General features: G+C 38.6%; 1 protein-coding gene across 1 annotated transcript in view; it reads right to left on the reverse strand.

Moving 5' to 3' along the window:
* nrm (neuromusculin) overlaps positions 1 to 20308 on the reverse strand; it is a 697165-nt gene that overhangs the window by 372671 nt on the left and 304186 nt on the right. Inside the window, exon 3 of the mRNA XM_074109606.1 lies at positions 19244 to 19415. Coding sequence (XP_073965707.1) covers positions 19244 to 19415 — 172 coding nt within the window. The remainder of the gene's footprint in view (positions 1 to 19243; positions 19416 to 20308) is intronic.

The raw sequence follows: 20308 nt of genomic DNA on the forward strand, positions 1-20308 counted from the left end.
GCTCTCGGCAATGTCCGTATCACCTCGGTAATTGAGTTAATATCATAATGAGTGCGGGAAATGTGTCGTTTGATGTGATATTAGTAGGTATAAGTAATATAATAGTAGATTGTATGATGAAGCTGTTAGTTGTTATATTACGAGTATATGGCAGTAATGGGGTACTAAACAAAATGAAAAGATGGTAAAAAAGCATCTACTTACTTTATTTACCTTGAAATACTTACTTATATTAATTTTGGTCTAGACTGTATCTTCAGGCACTTTAATTTACCTCATAAATATAATTAAGCAAGCATAAAGTTGTTTCCACAGTCAGAAAGTTTACAATAAAATGAGGCAAACTTCGGAAGCCAAAGCCGAGGTGGCCTTAGTGGTTTGACCTACGGCCTTTGAAGCAGACGATCGTGGGGTCAAATCCGGGCTTACACCTCTGACTTTTTCAAAATTTATGCGTGAAGTTATATTTTGAAGGTTACCTCGAGATTTAAGGTGAAGGAAACCTATATAAACCTGGGAAGCAATAGTGCATGTGACGCCTCTAACCTTCACTGGGATCGCGTAGAAACAAGAGAGCAAACTGGTACTGAGACCGGGTACTGCCTTTTCGCAGCGTAACGTTTGGCAACCTGGTTCATTTCGTAAGCTCTAAAACTGTAAATGTCCCGTGTGGTCATCATCATCATCGGCATCGTCGTCGGGTTAGAATTACACCTCTCCATTTCTTCCGTGGATGTCGTAAGAGGCGACTGAGGATATAGGTTGCAGGTGGTAGGACCTTGTGCAAGGTCCGCCCGGATTGCGACCACCATCTTGCTGGCTAATCCTGTCGTGAAGCAGCAGTGCCTGCACTGTTGTGTTTCTGCGTGGAAAGTAAGACAGCCGGTGAAATTACTGGCACTTGAAGTATCCCATCTTAGGCCTCTAGGTTGGCAATGCATCTGCAATACCCCTGGTGTTGCAGATGTTTATGGCCGGTGGTGATCTTTTACCATCAGAAGACCCACATGCTCGTTTGCCATCCAGTCGAATAAAAAAAGGTTAAGGTATACCGTAGGCGACAGGCGAGCAACCTGTCACTATTGTACCGTTTTGTCAAACTTATAACCTAAAGTTGCTAAAAGTGGTTCCGAAGTGGTAACATTTCGTGAGCTCTGCCTACCCTGTTTGGGAATACAGGCGTGATGTTTATGTATTGTGTGCGTGTTGTTTCTGGGCCATCGTGTAGAACCCTTTAGATTAGTTTAAGTTAGTTTTATAAAAATCCTAAAATATTTACAGTTGGGAAATGAAAAGTTGCAAAATGAAAAAGGTTGCCAAACGTTATTCGCCAAAACATTAGTAAACCGTGAAACATAGATAGGTTGGAATGATAATGATGACGATCCAAATTTCAAAAAGCCATCTATACTTGCTATGTTTTTTGTTTGCATGTTTGTTTTTGTCAAATCTTGCAAATATAATTGCATCCACTTTATGACTGAATTGACTTAAAATTAGGTAAGAATGTGTATTTTGAGCGACAATACAAGTAGGTGCAGTCATCAAAAAAAAGACTTATTAAAAATTCACAAAAGCAAGAAAATCTTTATAATTTCTTTGAAACTTGTTTTTAAATTATTCTTTAGGCAAACTACAAACTACAACTTCACTAAAGATCTTCTCTTAAGATTCAGGAAATATCAACATCAAGCAAAGAAACACTTGGAAGTAAAAACAAAAGTTTTGCTTGCCTTTTATAATAGTTTTGCTGTAAATAAACTTTCATCGGTAAACTGTACTGGTCAGGAACGGGAAAATTTTTCACTTGAAATATAAATTTTTACTTTGGCTATTCACACAGCTAGCAAGAGCTACGGAGCGCTATCTAGTGCGAAGTTTCTACAATATGTATGAACTTTAATATAATCTAATCGGTTATCAGGAGGTAAGAATATCAGAATGAAAACTAAACTACGTGTTCCACATGCCCAGCTACCTACATATCAAATTTCATCCCAACCCATTTAGCCGTTTTAGCGTAAAAGGCAAACATACAAACATAAAAAAATATTATTTATTAGTAGGACTATAGATACTAAAGGTTTTAGAGAAGTGCAGTAAAATAAAAATAAAACTACTTTCGGTGGAGATCCAAAATGCTTCCACCGTATCTTCCATCAACAATACTCGTCCATTCACAAGCAAACTAGAGCAATTAAACAGCACAATTACCACTATCGGCGTTGTGCTGCCCGAGTGCGCTAATTTTGGTCCACAAATAGAGCTCGGGTCGGAATATTTTGCTACCGAAAACTTGTATAGGTATAGGTATTTAGCCAATCTGGGAACATTTGAAACTCATCTTACATGGATAAAAAACATAAAGAGATGTTTGTCTGCTGCAATGGTTGTTTTAGATTCAATTAACATTGCGTGCAAAATACCTGTGTCAAATTTCGTGCTGTGACAAATTTCATAAAAAATGCGGTGATAACTTGCGATAAAAGGGCAGCAACTAATACAAGTACTTCTGTTTCACCTTTGGAATTATTACATTTTCCGTTCATACTTTTTAATTTTCTCGTATATACGCCGTGAAACCAGTCTCGTTTAGTTTCATTCGCTTTTTGCTCAACATCCCATAGTTAGTAATATCTTAAGTCCTAGAGTTTATTGTGCAAATCTGTATTAGCGAAACGAGTGTCACTGATGGTAGGTACTGGCTCTTTATCCTTCGTGTTTTCTATTTGTAATAATATTGTTGTGCCTTGTGTTGTTGTGAATAAATGTATTTTATTTTCTTTCTTTCTTTAAAATGTAGAAAAAATGTATCGTTTCGGCACAGCCCTATAATTAACATGGGCAGCTCGTTGATTCAATAGTTGTCACAGCACGCTGTTACCACGCTCAGTAATGTTTGTTTTCGGTTGGAGGACAGCGACGCTTTGATAGTGATGGAAACTGGCAGCTACTAAATTAGGGATTATTCAGGCACCTAGTGCCACCGCCATCGTGTAGCTAAACGAATGTATTTAGAATGAAAAATTTGTCGCTGGATGAGAAAAGCGACTACATTTTCATATTAAAAATATTCTCTTCTTATTACTCGCCAGCGATAGTTCAAGTGCATGGTTCGAAATTTGGATGTGTGATGCTAATCGGTTTTATTCGTCATCATTATCATCATATCAGGCAGTAGCAGCGTAGGACACTGTTGGACATAGGCCTCCCCCATAGACCTCCGGTTGCTTCAGTTGGAAGCGGCCTGCATTCACTGTGAACTCGCGGTTTTAACCAGGTCACCAGTCCATCTCGTTGGTCGTTGGTTCATTAATGACAATCTTTACTATCCATATGTATTCCGAGTAAGTTGTTGAGAAAAATATAATTTTCAATACAAGCTTTTTTACTGACTACTTTTTGTTGACTGTACTTACATCGTCATCTTAACTACACTTTCGTACCTAATTTCAAATCGATGCCATTATCTGTTGCCGAGTTCCGTCCTGCGGAGACGATCCTGGCTACCAGGATGTCACTGACAGAATTAGCAATTTTTTTAATGCAACATTAATGAAACCCATGATTTTGAAGATTCCCACGCATATTTTTACAGAATTACTGGCTTATTCTTATACATGTGCAATACTCCGTCTCTATTCTAAACTTGCAAACTGCAGCTTACAACAACAAACAGCGCTGTTGATGGTTCCCAGCGTTTACAACGGAAAATATTGATCTTTGTTCGGAGATCGCTTTTAAACGATGTGTTGCCTGTAAACAGGCTTAATTGTACACAACGTTGATGGAGGTGACCACTAGACTGTACTCTTGTATTGTATTGGTGGATGTATATTTAGAGAAGCTGTTGCCTGCGACTGTTTGCGATTTCTGGGTATTTCAGGATAAAAACTGCTATGTCCTCAAATTATCATCATCGTTATTATTATCATATCAGCCATAAGACATCCACTGTTGGACATAGCCTCCCCCATTTTTTTCAAAATATATGTCCATATCAAATTTTAGTGATGTTCTATTGACTTACGCTTTTTTGTTGCTAAACTTTTTCACGTCGTATTTTTTTAAGACATGAGGTGACCCCCTTCCCTAGTTTTTTTTTATTCGCGGCTACAGAATTTTACACATAATGATTCGACATGGTCTGAGCCGGGTTTCCCTTTGAATTTTTTCCAATTTCGCAATATCAAGTTGTAAAAAGTCTATAATTCCAATAAAGTTTATTTCTATTTCTATTTCAAAAAGCTATTCAAATATCTATTCACTCTGAAGAGTCTTAACCTTCATTGACGAAGACAAAGTCGATCCTTTTCAAGTTTTGCCCAAATGTATTCAAAGTTTATCCTATATCTCGAATAAGAGCTTTACGAATGTAAAAAGACGGCCACAGAAACAGTTCACTGTGTATTTTTATACTTTAATAATAAAAAAACCCACTGATCCCACTATCCCAGTAATATTATAAATGCGACATTTTGTAAGACTGTTTGTTTATGTGTTTGTTTGTTACTCTTCATCACGTTAATTGCTGATGATGAAATTAGGTATACAGATAGTTTGCGTCCCGGAAAAGAACATAGGATAGCTTTTATCCCGGAAAATTGCATAGTTCCTGCGGGATAGTGAAAACAGTATTCTACGCGAACAGAGTCGTGGGTAACGGTTAAATGTAAAATTAACGGCGTAATTTTTGGGATTTCCACGGGATTTTTTGTAAAATACCGGAATTTTATTACAATATCTAAGCACAAGACCGGTCTGAGTGAAGAGCCTTGGGGAGGCCTATGTCCAGCAGTGGACATCTTTCGGCTGACATGATGATGATGATGATGATGATCTAAGCGTAATGATTTACGTGTGCGAAGCCGTGGGTAAAGATAGTATTCAGTGACTTGAATTGAACATTTTCATTAGGCAACCCGAAGAAAGAGAGAGAGAGATGCGTGAGTTAAGTCCCCCCCCTCGTGAGCCCTCGCGTACTTTATAAAGGAAGTACATTATAGAATAACGGCCGAATGTACTTTATAAAGTACAAGTTGTTAATTTAAATGAATAGTTTTGAAATAATATTCAAAATAACAAAGCTGGTGACCACGTCTAGGTCTTAAGTACTACATCTGCTAAAAGAAAGAAATAAATAAATAAAATAATTTATTTATAACAGCAGTGACACATGACACAGGTTAGAAAAAGTAATACAGTGGGGGCACACTTAAAATGTCACCTTTTCACGTACACGCCAGCGCCTCTGGCGACAAAATGATAGCACTAAATTGACAAATGTGTCAAACGGGGACTTGAAAAATTCAGTCTGTCAGCCATCTTTCCGCTGTATGTTGGCTGTCTGGCTTTCGCGGATGATTTTTAAGTTTATCTGATTTTTTGCTGTTTTCTTCAAGTTGTATTACATTGCTCCGCTTGGGTGACCAAGTGAAGTGACCACCATAAACTCGTTTGCTTTCCGGCCTCGCGATGTAATGCAAGTTGCGCAATTTTCTTACAGGTCTAAACTGGGCTTTATAGACGTTAAGCTTGTTGTGTGCGTGCATGTACATGTGTGTGTGTTATGTCAGATTTAGTTCTTCAGCTAGCTACCAGATAGCGCTTGTTACCATACATGCAAATTTGACCATAGAGTTGCCACTCTTTTTCTATATTGGTACTAATACTCTTTGAAGTAATAATAAGAAGTGTTGTGTATTGTTAAAAAAAGTTGAGACACAAGGATATTAAGCTTTACCATACTAGCCATCCTGATGCTATATAAAAAATTTAGGCAACCTACCAACCTAGTAGGAGCCGAGTTTTACGTCGCCAAGCCACTAGTATTTAGACATAGATTACCTGACCTAGATTCTTGTGTGCGCCACTCCAAACACCAACTGTATAAATCAGAGGGTATTTCAGTAAATCCACTGAACATTAGAGCTACCTGACTTTGATTTGTGACCGTCATTAGGGTAAAACGACACTTATTTGATACGAATTACGGTCTAAATTACACTAGAATAGCCTGATATATTGGCTGAGGCATGATCTGTGATCTCGAGAAGTTTTTTTTCAACGGTTTACTTCGTTGGGAAAAAATCGAGACGAGTGATTATAGTGTATGAGGGTACGCTTTGTTTTAGAAACTGTATATAGGAAGTTATTTGGGTTATCCATACTAATATTATAAATGCGAAAGTGTGTGTGTTTGTGTGTATGTTTGTCCGTCCGGATCGACGTGATTTTTAGCATAGAGATAGTTTATGGGCCTGAGAGTGACATAGGCTACTTTTTATCCTGGAAAAATGCACAGTTCCCGAGGGAACAGCGCGCGATAACCGAAATCCACGCGGGCGGAGCCGCGGGCAAAAGGTAGTAATATTATAAATGCGAAAGTGTGTTTTTATGTTTGTGTGTTTGTCCATCTTTCACGCCGTAACGGAGCGACGGATCGACGTGATTTTTGGCATAGAGACAGTTTATGGGCGCGAGAGTGACATAGGCTACTTTTTATTCCGGAAAAATGCACAGTTCCCGAGGGAACAGCGCGCGATAATCGAATATCAAACGGGCGGAGCCGCGGGGCAAAAGCTAGTAGTAAAATAAACCAGTATAACTCATGTCCCAAATAAATCGAGTGTAGCTCGACGTGTTTTGGTCTAATTCGTTGTCCTTCCTCCAAGAGCACACGCCACGCGGAGCTCCGCGTTTGGTTTAGCTAAACTCGATGTTTAGTACGTGAATTATATAGCTTTATTTCACGATGCGTGAGGTTCATGGTAGTTTCACGTTCAAAGTTAATTGGGTTTTTAATGTATTACGTAAATGAATCAATACAAAAGTAGGTACTGTCTGTCTACATATGAACCAAAACTCTAACATTGATTATCTTTGAATCTACATTGAAAAAAAAAGGGTAGCTGATCTAGTTTGGCTACTTGACGTTTAGCCAAACATCATCATAGACATCACCTAACTTTTAGCCACAGTAGGCCTTCATTTTGTAGTCACTCAATTTATGTTACAAGCAACATTTTTTTCTTACTGTTAGCAAATATTTTTTTTAGTTTAACATTTGGTAGCGTGAAAGGTTGTGTTATCTGATGAATATATCCAATTTTTACAAAATATTTTTTTTTCGCTAAATCTGTACATAATACACAAGGTCATCATCATCTGCTGCACATAGACCTCTCCCATGGCTCGCCACTGAGCACGATCCTCGGCCGCTCTCATCCAGCTCTTGCCAGCCGCCCTGCGAAGATCATCGCTCCACCGTGTCTGAGGACGTCCTACGCTACGTTTGCCGATCCGTGGTCTCCACTCAAGAACTCGTCTACCCCAGCGGTTATCGGTTCTTCGGGTTATATGGCCGGCCCATTGCCACTTCAGCGTGCTAATGCGGTGGGCTATGTCGATAACATTGGTTCTCTGTCGGATCACTTCGTTACGACTTCGATCTTTCAGAGAAACTCCGAGCATAGCCCTTTCCATAGCACGTTGAGCAACTTTAAATTTGTGGACCAGCCCTACCGTGAGCGTGCATGTTTCGGCACCGTATATCATGACGGGTAGGACGCACTGATTTAAGACAGGTAAACAAATAGCAGTTTGTTGGCAGAAATTGTAGAACTCTAATCCACTATTTTTATTTTTTATAAATATCTATATTTTTATAATAAAATACAGAAAATGGTGAACTCAAGAGTTGTCAAATAGCGTATAATTCATCTACTATTAGCTATTGCCAATAGATAAGTAATTGCCTAACGTCATTGTTTGCTTTATTTCCAGCAGCCAGCAGACACGTGCAATGCCGCATTATCAAATATTTACAGGTTTAAATCAATGGGCAGCGCCCGTATATGGGGCGTGCGGTTAGTTTATCAAATGCAATGCGATACGGGTATCAGTTAGGTTAATAACCAAACCAACTTAAAAGTTGCAAAGGCTAATCTATAATTTCAAAGTTCAATATCTTAAAAACGACAGAACGGATTGACACTTAGCTAAGAACCACCGCAAGAAAAATCGCTTTCACTTTAAATACAGCGATTTATTTGTTTATTTGTCAATAAAAATTACAGCATTACAGTAAAACAAAAGCGCTGTAAAATTCAAATTATACAAAACAACACAAAAAGACATTAAAACACAAAAACAATGACGAAAAAAAAGTTATTCAGGGCTTTTTATCTTTGCTTCCCTAAAGCGACGGATGACCACGCCCTCCGGGCGAAATCGGAAAATCTGCTGGTGCGTATACTTTTACTTGCCCGAATTTCATTTGCCCGAATTTTATTTGCCCTAATTTCACTTGCCATACCAACGTTTGCCATATAATATATAGAACCGTACTTTTTTCAGGATTTTTTAAAATGTCATCATAAATAATGCAGTAGGGTAGGTTAGTTTAATATCAACTCTGAAGAAAATATTTACTATTTCAGAAATAAATTACTTTATGTCAAATGCAAATTACGGAAAACGATACATTATGGCATATGAAATTCGGGCAAACGATAGAGAACCCTGCTGGTGCTTAGCCGGCACTTGGAGTGTAAAAGTTGCTTCAGTTGGAAGCGGCCAGCATCAACCGTGAACCCGCGGCTTTAACCAGGCCATCCGCCATCTACCTCGTTGGTGGACGTCCTACGCTGCGCTTGCCGATTCACAGTCTACATTCATGAACATTTCGGCCCCAATAGCCATCTGTTCTCCGTGGCCTAGAATACAATATACTAAAAAAAAAACTATCACATTTAATTACATCCTTCCCAGGTTTACTGTGTTTTATATTGTAAAAGAAGTGTACGAGTACCAGTGTATTTACCGGAATTCCCATGGGAATTTACAAAAATCCTGGAATTTCAATTCGAGCAAAGCCTTGGGCAATGACTAGTTAATACATTATTTACTAGTCGCTAGCTCACTCGTTAAAATACCAGCTACGGAAATGTAATTTAAAGTAGGGTAAACGTACCCAGTCCAGGGCAGTCCATTATCGCATGCTAATAAATCCGAACGGGCTTATTAATCCAATGAATCTGATCACCGCTATACCCTATTAGATGTTATTGTTACGGACACTGAGTATTTCTATGAAAGAAAACTAATTATTGTCTACAGTTCCGTTATCACGGAATTTTATATGCACAGTGAAACTTGGGAACTGGATCGCTATCAAACTTTACAAGTATGATTTTCTCGTTAAAAATGGAAAAAAAAAACGGGGAAGTGCGAGTCGGACTCGCGCACCGAGGGTTCCGTAAAAATTATTAAAAATATTTTTATTAAATGATGTAAATAAAAATTTATGCTTTTCGCTATTATTTTTATCTGTGCTCACTGATGTATTAAACTGTAGATACACATTGCCAAACAAAATCCCCATCAAAGAATGTCCGAACTATTTATTTGTTTGTGTAACAAATAAAATCATCACCCACACAAATTAATTAAAAGAATACGTGACGAAATTTGAACCTAGTCTTTACTAAGTTACAGTTGAATTTCGCTAGCGGCCATATTTCACAATTAATAAAAATATTTACGTGTGCGTAGAAACACTGATCCCACCACACAAACAAATAGAAAGAATACGTGACGAAATTTGAACCTAGTCTTTACTCTATTACAGTTGAATTTCGCTAGCGGCAAAACTCCACAACGCTTGACACTTGACAGCTAACTCCACAATTTCACATACGCATGCTCGAATATGAATGTAAGCCTTATCAGAAAAGGCAGAGGGATTAATTTCACTTGCTACATTGAAGGCGACGTTGCAAGATTGCTTGGATGAGTTTGACGTTTCTTAAGACGGACGAATTCAGGTTGTAGAACAAAGAATGCATTCGGACTTTTGTAATAAAAAGATTTTGTCAATTAAATTAAAAAAAATATTAAAAGGTAACTTTTAAGCTAATTTTCTTTAGTCCAAATGTTTACCGTTTTCGAGATAATCTATATAAGACTATTTGATGCCTTAAGCAATGCACGCCTATGCCCCCCCCCCCTTATCGATATTTTAAATAAGTATTTATTACGACGAAATATTATATTTATGAAATACGATAGAGATTATGGGGATGCACGAGCGAGCGGATTTTCAAACAGCCTTACCTTTTATGTGCTAACAAAAAAAAAATTGTTGCTGTTTATGGTGGCCCCAAGACGTGATGCCCTAAGCAATCGCTTAATTTGCTTATGGGCTAATCCGGCACTGTCTATATATATATAATTAAAATAATAAACTGACTAACTGACTGTTGATATATCAACGCACAGCCCAAAACGCTGCACCTAGAGACCTACTTTATGCCCCTGGTTACCGAAGTACTCGTCAAGACGACAAACGAGTCCAAACTCGATGTGGTCGTGTCGTTTATCACAGAGTTCCTATGGTCACCCGCTAGCTTTATCATCAGATCAACTCCATGTTATAATAATATTGCATTGTCATCGGATTTAAGTATACATGCGTGTAAAATTTCAGCTCAATCGGTTGAAGATATCCACTTCAAATTTGAGTTGAAAGATTCCACCCGAGCAAACATAGTTACATTACACTGCAAATAAATATAATGCTTGTAATAAGTTTTTGTTAAAAATTTAATTTTTAATACAAGCTTTTTTGCCGAATGCACTTTTTGTTGACTGTACTTGAATTGTCGTCTAAACTACATATCTGTACCAAATTTCAAGTCGGTACTATTAACTATTGAGGAGTTCCCTCCTGCAGAGACGATTCTGACAGAACCACCAAGTTGTCACTACCAGATTATTGTATTGTCACAAAATTTACATAAGTATGCCAAATTTCAAGTCGATCGGACCACTGGAAGTGGGTCAAATTTAGCTTCCAAGATTTGACCCAAACAAACAATAAATAAATAAATAAGCAAACAGGGCAAGCTACAGAAAAGCTTCTAAAAATATCGCCGAAATGTAAGCACTTGTGCAAGTATTTCGAATAAAAAACAATTTGAATTCTCATCCTCCTTGGTTCTGGCTGTTTGCTTCTAAAACCATTGCCAGCGCACGCCGCGCGCAGCTCAAAAAAAAATTGCAGGCTGTCTGTCAGCACAGTTCATTCGCGGGAAATTCGGCGGACTTCGTATGTTGTGTAATTAAATAATAAGAAGCTCGACTAGTGTGAATAAATTGTAAACTGTATTATAAACCTTGTAAACAGTTTAAAATACTTAGTATGATTTTTTTAGTGTAAAAAACAATAGGTAAACATAGTGATTAATACGGTGTAGATTTGGCGAGCGCTTTATCAAAGTTGGCTTCATTGAGGTTTGTGGTTCATAAATTGCTTTATTAATTTTGCACAAAAACGAATAAACCACACAGTCAGACAGTCAGTACATTATATTATCGAAGCTTTATAAAACATAATTAAAATCGCAAACTTCAAGGTAAATATTCAAACGACATAGCTACCCGTTGCTAGGCGACTCGGTAAATAAAATAGAGTGACGGCAACTCCACTACACTTTTGTTCCATGTTCTGTTGTTTATCTGTTTCGTTTTACTGATATGCTTTCCTGTGCGTGTGACAAAGACAAGGCATTTGTCAATGTTGTGGAATTCTGGCAACGTTTATCTTTTAATTAGCAATTTAGAAATGGCTTTAAAATTAATTTAAATCAATATTTCTCTCTGATTATTAGAATTTAATAGAAAAAACAACAAATACTCGCTGAAAGTATGATATTCCATCAGATTTGTTTCGTTTTCGCGAGTGATTTTTGCACTTTTTAAAGACGCACGTGGGCATCGTTACGCTTGCACTGACAACAACGTACTGAGAAAAAAGAAGGCCACATTTACCAAAGTGGCGCTCATTTGGCTCGGATATATTCGGACGCGCGACTGTGGATCTACAGTTTAATACATCAGTGTCTGTGCTAAAAGACGTTCCTTTGTACCAAATTTCAAGATTCTGAGTTCACGGGAAGTACCTCGTTGGTTTTGATTCCCTTGCGAATGTCGAAAATTTGCAGCATAAACGGCTGTATCTTTTGATTGCGTTGCCTTAGAAGTTTGATTTTTGTTACACTTGACTTGAGTATTTGGTATAAATTTCAGCTTGATACCTCCACGCGTTCCTGAGAAAAATAGTCTTGACAGACAGACAGACAGACAGACAGACGGACGAAAAGTGATCCTACAAGGGTTCCGCTTTTCCTTTTGAGGAATGTAACCCTAAAAAACAACAGTCTTAAAAAAGAAAAAGAAGAAAACAAGTCTAGTGGTCCGAACATAAAATTCAACAGTCGGGACCCATTCAAACTGTTGGCCAATGTGCTACTAAAGATATTTATTATTTAATCATAAAAAAATACTTGTATATTCCCTATTCCTCCCTTTTCCGTGAGAACGTTCATAAATCTCTCTCTATCTTTCTCTCATACAAAAGTTGACTACATGTCATGCCAGAGATTCAACTAACTCATCATCATCATCATCAGCCGGAAGACGTCCGCTACTGAACAAAGGCCTCCCCCTTAGAACGCCACAATGAACGACAACTCGCCACTTGCATTAACGTTTCCCGCAACTCTCACGATGTCGTCAGTCCACCTGGTAGGAGGCCTGCCAACGCCTCGTCTTCCGGTTCGTGGTCGCCATTCGAGAACTTTTCTCCCCCAACGATTGAACTAACTACAAACTAAATTTCATACATATCTGTGCCGCTCCTTTAGTCTGAAAGAGTAGGTAATAAATGCATACACATAATAGTGCATACGAAAGTTTGTAAGTGCACGTCTACTCTTATATAGGTACTGTACTAACCTCTTGTGTCCGTTGATTCGATGCTGGCAGCATAGTTCTAATTTTAAAATAATAATAGGAAACGGACGCAAGGGTGTTAAACAGAAGACTTGGATGCTAGCTGCCAACGTAGGAACGTGATCTTAAAATATACAAAAAATAATAACGAAGTGTTTTTCTTAATAAAAATAGGGAAATATTAAGCTAGTGGACCGTCCGTCCACTACAATTTGGTGGAGGTGCGGCTCTTTACAAAGAAGAGTGAGATCCGTCCTCTTGCGCAAAGCGAGATAATATAATAAGAAGCCTTGAGTAAGTAAGGATCGACGAGAAAAGAAAAGGTAAAGTTTGCATTTATTATTATATATAGTGGGTCTCATCATGGCGAACAATGCTACGTTCGATGGTGCAAGCGACGTGTCAGATTTTATTATGCAATTTGAAGCTGTAGCAGCAATACGCGGCTGGTCGGCAGATCAAAAGAAATTTGCCATCGCGGCGTATCTAACAGGATCCGCAGCATCTTGGTATAAAGCGAAATTCTCTACTTTCACTAATTATGAAGATTTACTGAGCAAGATAAAAAATGAATTTGAGGTGGCTGTAGATTATACTCAATTATTTTATCTACGGAAGCAAAATCAGTCCGAGAATTTGATACAATATTTTTATAATTTAGATTTATTGGCAGAGAAAGCCGATATAACCGATGAAGCGAAATTTACGAAACATTATTTGTGCTCAGTACAAGATAAGTATAAAATGTTGTTGGCAACGAGAATTTTTGATTCGAAGGATGATTTGAAAAAAGTCTTAAGACAAATTTCAGAAGTATCCGGAGAAAATGGACATGAGGATATAAATCTGCCGATATATAGACCAAGTGAGGCCGTGGTTATTCCTGAGGCGGGGGACGTTCCGCAAAATGTTATGCAAACCCCGAGAAGCACGTATCAGTCGCCATACTTTACCAATACGCCACAGCAGCATGGGACTCCGAGAACCCCATTTACGACGCGTGCAACTCCAGTAGCTACGCCAAATCGACGGTATGATCTAAGACCCAGACAATTCAATCAACAACCGATACAACGTGGACCAATGCCTTCATCGTCGTATAGAGCGCACCCAAATGCCTTTCCACGTCGTTAGGAACTTCGGGGGAGCGACCGTGGAATTCGGAAAGCCTCGAAGAGAATATACATGTAGATAATAGTAATGTACGGTTAGGTGTAGTGAAGAATAAGATTAGGTTAGATAGCAAGATGTCGAATGATTTTGTAAATATGGCCCCTTTTATTTCAGTTAATATCAAGGACAATAATTATGATGCGCTCGTGGACACTGGTGCTTCTGTGTCAGTGATTTCAGAAAATTTGGTAAACAAGTTGAGGTTGAATGTGGTGAGTATGTCTAGTATGCCGTTACGTGCCGTCGGAGGAAACCAAATACCGGTCAAAGGCTCATGCACGTTAACAGGATTAATTGACAAGGTGTGTTATAATCTGAATTTATATGTAATAAATGACTCTAGTGAATTATTGATCTTGGGACAGAATTTTCTTAAGGAAAATAATGCGGTAATAGATTTCAGTGAGAATTGTCTCATTTTGAAAAAGAAGTTCAAGGTACCATTTATAAAAAAATCAAATGGATTATTTGAATATAACCAGGGCTCATTAGTGCCAATGACAGATGTCAATATGCTGAAGCAAACTGATTATATTTATTTTGTAAATAGTGTAAATAGAAATGAAAATTATTTATTGAATTACGCGCAGAAGGAGGATATCGTATATAATATTTCTAATGATTTGCAGAACAAGGAGCAAGAGCAGTTGAAGAAATTGTTGGTTCATTATCGTGATGCTTTTTCGTTCGCGGCTAGCGAACTGGGGTGTTATGAAGATACATTAGTGGAAATAACGACAATGGATGAGGATCCGGTACATAAAGCCCCATATAGAGTGTCACCAAAACAGAGAGAAATTATTGATCAGCAGGTAAAAGAGATGTTGGAAAATGGAGTCATTTCGGAATCAATGAGTCCATACGCGTCACCTGTGGTCTTGGTGGATAAGCCTGATGGTTCCACAAGGTTTTGTGTGGATTATCGTATGTTAAATAAAAAAATTAAATGTGATTCATATCCGATACCGGTAATTGAGGATTTGTTGAGTTGTTTACAGGGAGCCCGATACTTTGCCGACTTAGATATGAATTCTGGATATTGGCAATTAAAGCTCGGAGCCGGCAAGGAAAAAACTGCATTTGTAACACATACAGGTTTATATGAATTTAATGTATTGCCATTTGGATTAAAGACATCGCAAGCAGTATTTCAAAGAGTGATGGACAAGGTATTGGCAGGAATAAAGTACAAGAAAGCGATTGTGTATGTAGATAATATTTTAGTTTATGGAAAAACACTTCGTTATTATTTTTTGTATATTTTAAGATCACGTTCCTACGTTGGCAGCTAGCATACAAGTCTTCTGTTTAACACCCTTGCGTCCGTCCCCTATTATTATTTTAAAATTAGAACTATGCTGCCAGCATCGAATCAACGGACACAAGAGGTTAGTACAGTACCAAGAAGGATTTGCCGTTTAATTATTAGTTATTAATCGCAGACTATACAGGGTGTCCCACAGCTATGCAACATAGTATCTTAAGCATTGTAGATAGAGAAATAATTGCTTTGTTTTTTTGAAACTGCTTAATGACGCTCATGCCATGGAAAATGGGACGGCCGTTGGTTTGGGACGCCACTTGCGTCAACACACTCGCGCCGTCCCACCTTCCATCTACAGCCAACAGGGCCGGTGCCGCTGCAGACTCTGCGGAATGCCTCAAACGGCGCAAATATGTAGGCATCAGTAGTGCCTACATTTTTGAGCCGTTTGGGGTAGAAACCATGGGTCCTCGGGGTTTGAGTGCTGTTAATATTTTTAAATCATTGTCGTCCAAATTGATTACGGCTTCGGGTGACCAGAGGGCTGGCTTTTTCTTAGCACAAAGATTAAGCATTGCCATACAGCGTGGTAATGCTGCCAGCCTTCTGGGGCACCTTACCACCTGGCAGTGATTTTGGGCACCTTTTTTATTTATAATTTTAGTTTGTATGTAGTTTTAGTTACCCTTATTTTGTTTTATATTTTACAGGCATTTCTTTTATTTTTTTATGGATATTGCCTGAACCAGGAATCGAATTTTCTGATATTATAAATGTGTAATCAGAAATAAATTTCATGGTTTTAATTTTATTGGTATTTTCTTGTTTTTTTTTTATTTAGAAGAAAACCGTATGATTGATTCTTTTTTTTTTAATTCCCGGAAATCGACTTTAATCGTACCGATCAAGTGACTCCACAAAAGCAATTTTTTTTCATAACAACATAACACCTATATAAAAGTAATAACATTTATGATTTCAGGAAATTCGTTTCCCGGTACAGACAGGAGATAATCAAACAAATGAATTCAGTTTAAATCGTTCTCAAATTTTCTATCTACAATATTTAAGCTACTTTTCACGTTTAAGCTACATGCGGCACAGCTGTGGGAAACCCTGTATAGTGTAATACCTAATACGATACCTAAATACCAGCCTTCATTACACATTCTATCAGTTCTTCGACCGCAGACTAAGCTTATTTAAAACCTTATTGCTTCAACATCGGTCATACATATTTTAAAGTACAATCAAACTGAAATATTGATTACCTGTCTAGACAGCAGGGTGTCTATTGCATGGGGAGATAGTGTTTAAAATTAGAAACCAGTTAGCATTGTCATTGTTTGAAAGCTTCCATTAGCCATATTATTGACAGGTTCAAAAGGGTATAATGGTACAATAATGTTGACAACATAATGACAGTATACAACTTAGAAATGGTTGATATCACCGACATGACATGTAGTAAAAATGTCAAGCAAGCGAAAAGATAAATAAGAAGGAGGCTGAATATCCATTTCTTTCAAAATAGCACGAGAGGCGAAACTGTAGCAAGATATATACGAGTATATCAGTAGATGGTGGTATTCCAAGTTTATTTGCATATCTAATCGTCCATTGGACACCAGACCTTCGATCTTCACCAAGTAAAGCAGTCTACCATATAAAGATATCTATGTCGACGAGAGCGGAGAAGAGAGATGAGATGATGGTGATGGAATGAGAGTACTTCCGTCTCGCCGTCAGGATGCGTTCGTGATGTATATAGGTACTTGAGTGAGAGCTTCAATAATAACTGAACATAATAGATGAACTGACAGAATCATTAGCCAGGTGTTGTCGTCCCTACAGCCCGAAGAAGAATGACGCTTCGGCCAACGAGCCCGTCCACGTCTCCACGTGCACCGCGACCGTAGACCATCTCGATGTTGTAATAGTCAATTGATAGTCCTATCAGGCTTGATTATTGTAATCCACGACATATTTTTTTTTAATTTATGACGGTGGAAGCATTTAATTTTTGTAGGAGGGACTGTTAATGAGGTGAAGTACCAAAACATTTTGGAAACGAGTCTACTGCCATCCATTTCGAATTTGTAACATCAAAATGTCTTCACTTTTCAACAAGATGGTGCTTCCTGTCTCACAGCAAAGGCGACGATGGCCTGGCTTAGCTCTAAACAATCCCTACGTTGGAGTAGCGACGGCCATTCGACGGAACAGTTCAGACTTGTCTCCCTTTTGAAACCCTGTGGTGGAAAATGAAGAAGAAGTGACGCAAGTTTCTATCAAGATCAAAGCAGATTTAAAAGAGAAAAATTGGTCAGTTTGGGTTTCAACAGCTCCAGAATAATGTGAAAAATTGATAGCTACTATGCCGCCGAGAATTAAGGCAGTTTTGGTAGTAAAGAAGATTCAACTAAGTGGTAGACGAACTATTTTGCGGGACTTACTACGGTAGCCGAACTTTTATGCGTGGACGTCGGTGGAAGAATTATTTTTATAATAATTAAATAAGTTTTTTTATTATTTAATACTATATTGGAAATAAAGATTATGAAGTAATAATGTAAATAGTATTTTTATTACTCTTAAACTAGTATTACTAATTTTGAACATGAAACTACCGTGAGACTCACTCATATTAAATATAATGACCCGGATAACTCACGTCTTAAATCGAGTTTAGCTCGACATGTTTCGGGCTAATCCGTAGCCCTTCGTCTTCGGAGCAACGCGACTCAGCGGCTGCTGCAACACGCGCACTGCGCGCCGCCGCTCTGCTCGCGCGACTACCCGACGAAACTGACACCGGCACACAACTACCCGCGTTTTCATCATCATTACAACTGTCAAATGTAGGGTAGCACACAACACTCACAATATCGCTCTGTAAAGGTACGTTCACACACACCGATGACGCAGCACGAGTATTTAACACCGTTTTCCAACTCGGAGGTACCGTCCAACCACTATCCCGGTTGAAATTCGGCCGACGACTAATCTCGATGGCTTCACGCACTTTCCGCGGAATGAAAAATTTCTCTCTCGCAAGTACAGATACCTTATCAAATCTGATATAGTGCGTCGAATCCGAGTTCATTGAGTGCTCGGCCACAGCAGACCCCTTGTCGTCCTGTTTCCTCATACTGCGTATGTGCTCCGATACCCTTGTGGAAACGTTTCGTCCAGTCTCTCCAATATAGCTCTTGCCACAGGCACAGGGAATCATATATACCCGGGGCCACTCAGGGGCTCCTTATCCTTCGGCGAACGTACCAACTGTCTGAGCTGCATATGAGGACGGAAAATCGACTTGATGCTATATCTTCGGCGTAACAAGTGTCCGATTTTATCCGTCACCCCTTTTATAACGGTAAATATACCGGAACCCTCTCAGCTCCCACCGGTCTTTGACGAGTCGACTCGATTTAAGACGTGAGTTATCCGGGTCATTATATTTAGTATTACTAATCTATATTTCAATTTTAAACAAACGTTACTTTCAGTTTTACTAGTAGACGAACTCTTTTGCATTGGGGCTCGTAGTTGGGCAGCTCTGAAGGATCCTCAAAATGATGTATTAGGTGATAGATCTCCATAGTTATGCTCATTTAACTTTTATATTACATGGTACCAAAGGCCTCTTCATGATGGCGTCGGCCTCATGAAAACTTTTCAACAATAAGAAGCCGTGGTGGCCTAGTGGTTCGACCAATCACCTCTCAAGCAGAGGGTCGTGGGTTCAAACCCCGGCTCGCACCTTTGAGTTTTTCAAAATTTGAAATTTACCACGAGCTTTGCGGTGAAGGAAAACATCGCGAGGAAACCTGCACAAACCTGCGAAGCAATTCAATGGTGTGTGTGAAGTTCCCAATCCGCACTGGGCCCGCGTGGGAACTATGGCCCAAGCCCTCTTGTTCTGAGAGGAGGCCTGTGCCCAGCAGTGGGACGTATATAGGCTGGGATGATGATGATGATTATGAATAATAAGTATTAGACACTAACCTTTCCATCATAGCACCCTCTGGCCTGTTGATAGCTGAACTCTTAGATGCAGAGAACACGTATATCCGCTCATCATCTTTGTACCACTTGACGCTATGCATCTCTCCGCATGCTGCCACGTCTATACGACATTTGAGGGTCGCTGTATCGCCGACCAAGGCTGATGCTTGCTCTGTGGACAAGAGATAGTAAATTAGTCTTAAATGTGTACCGGCAATATAATTGCCACGGGAGCGCTAATGTTCGCATACTCTTCGCTAGTCATACCGTATTGTTTGTCCGAATCATCGTTTGTCATAATTTTTTTCCCATTTAAACGTTATATTTTTCTGATTTTTTTAATGGTCATCTTATTAGCTTTTGTTCATAGCCTAGCAACTAAAATCTTTAAACATAAAGATTAGCTAGGAATATCATTTAACTAATTGTAAAATTGTTATGAAATAAACAGTTATATTTAATTTAAATTTAATTTATAGAAAATTATAGGTAAGGTTAGGTTTGTTTTATAACAATTCTGGGCAACTATTGGATTCGGAGAAAAACGAGTTATGACAAACGATCATTCTGACAAACATTACATTCGGACTTTCAACAATATAGAAACTTATAGGTAAGGATAGGTTTGTTTTATAACAATTCTGGGCAACTATTGGATTCGGAGAAAAACGAGTTATGACAAACGATCATTCTGACAAACATTACATTCGGACTTTCAACAAGTATGCGAGTTGATATGGACCCATTTGCCACCAAAGAGAAATCAAAGACAATTCAAAATAGCAAAATTTAGGGTCCAAAATCAAATGTCTTGACAAGGTTGTCAAACCGTGTAAGGATAAAGGCGGACACACTATTAAAACGCGACGCCCCGCCACGTCGTCCGACGCATGTTTCTATCTGCACCTGACCGTAATAAATATAATATGTGGGGCTGATTTGTACTGAAACGCGTTGGAGGGCGTGTGCAAGCGTGTCGTGGCGTCGGGGTTTAAATAGTATGTCGGCACCTTTATGGTAAATTGATGGTATACGGGAATTAACTGAAGAACTAAAAACCCGACA

Source organism: Choristoneura fumiferana, chromosome 29 (assembly GCF_025370935.1).
Source record: "Choristoneura fumiferana chromosome 29, NRCan_CFum_1, whole genome shotgun sequence".
In the NCBI taxonomy this organism is placed as follows: Eukaryota; Metazoa; Arthropoda; class Insecta; order Lepidoptera; family Tortricidae; genus Choristoneura; species Choristoneura fumiferana.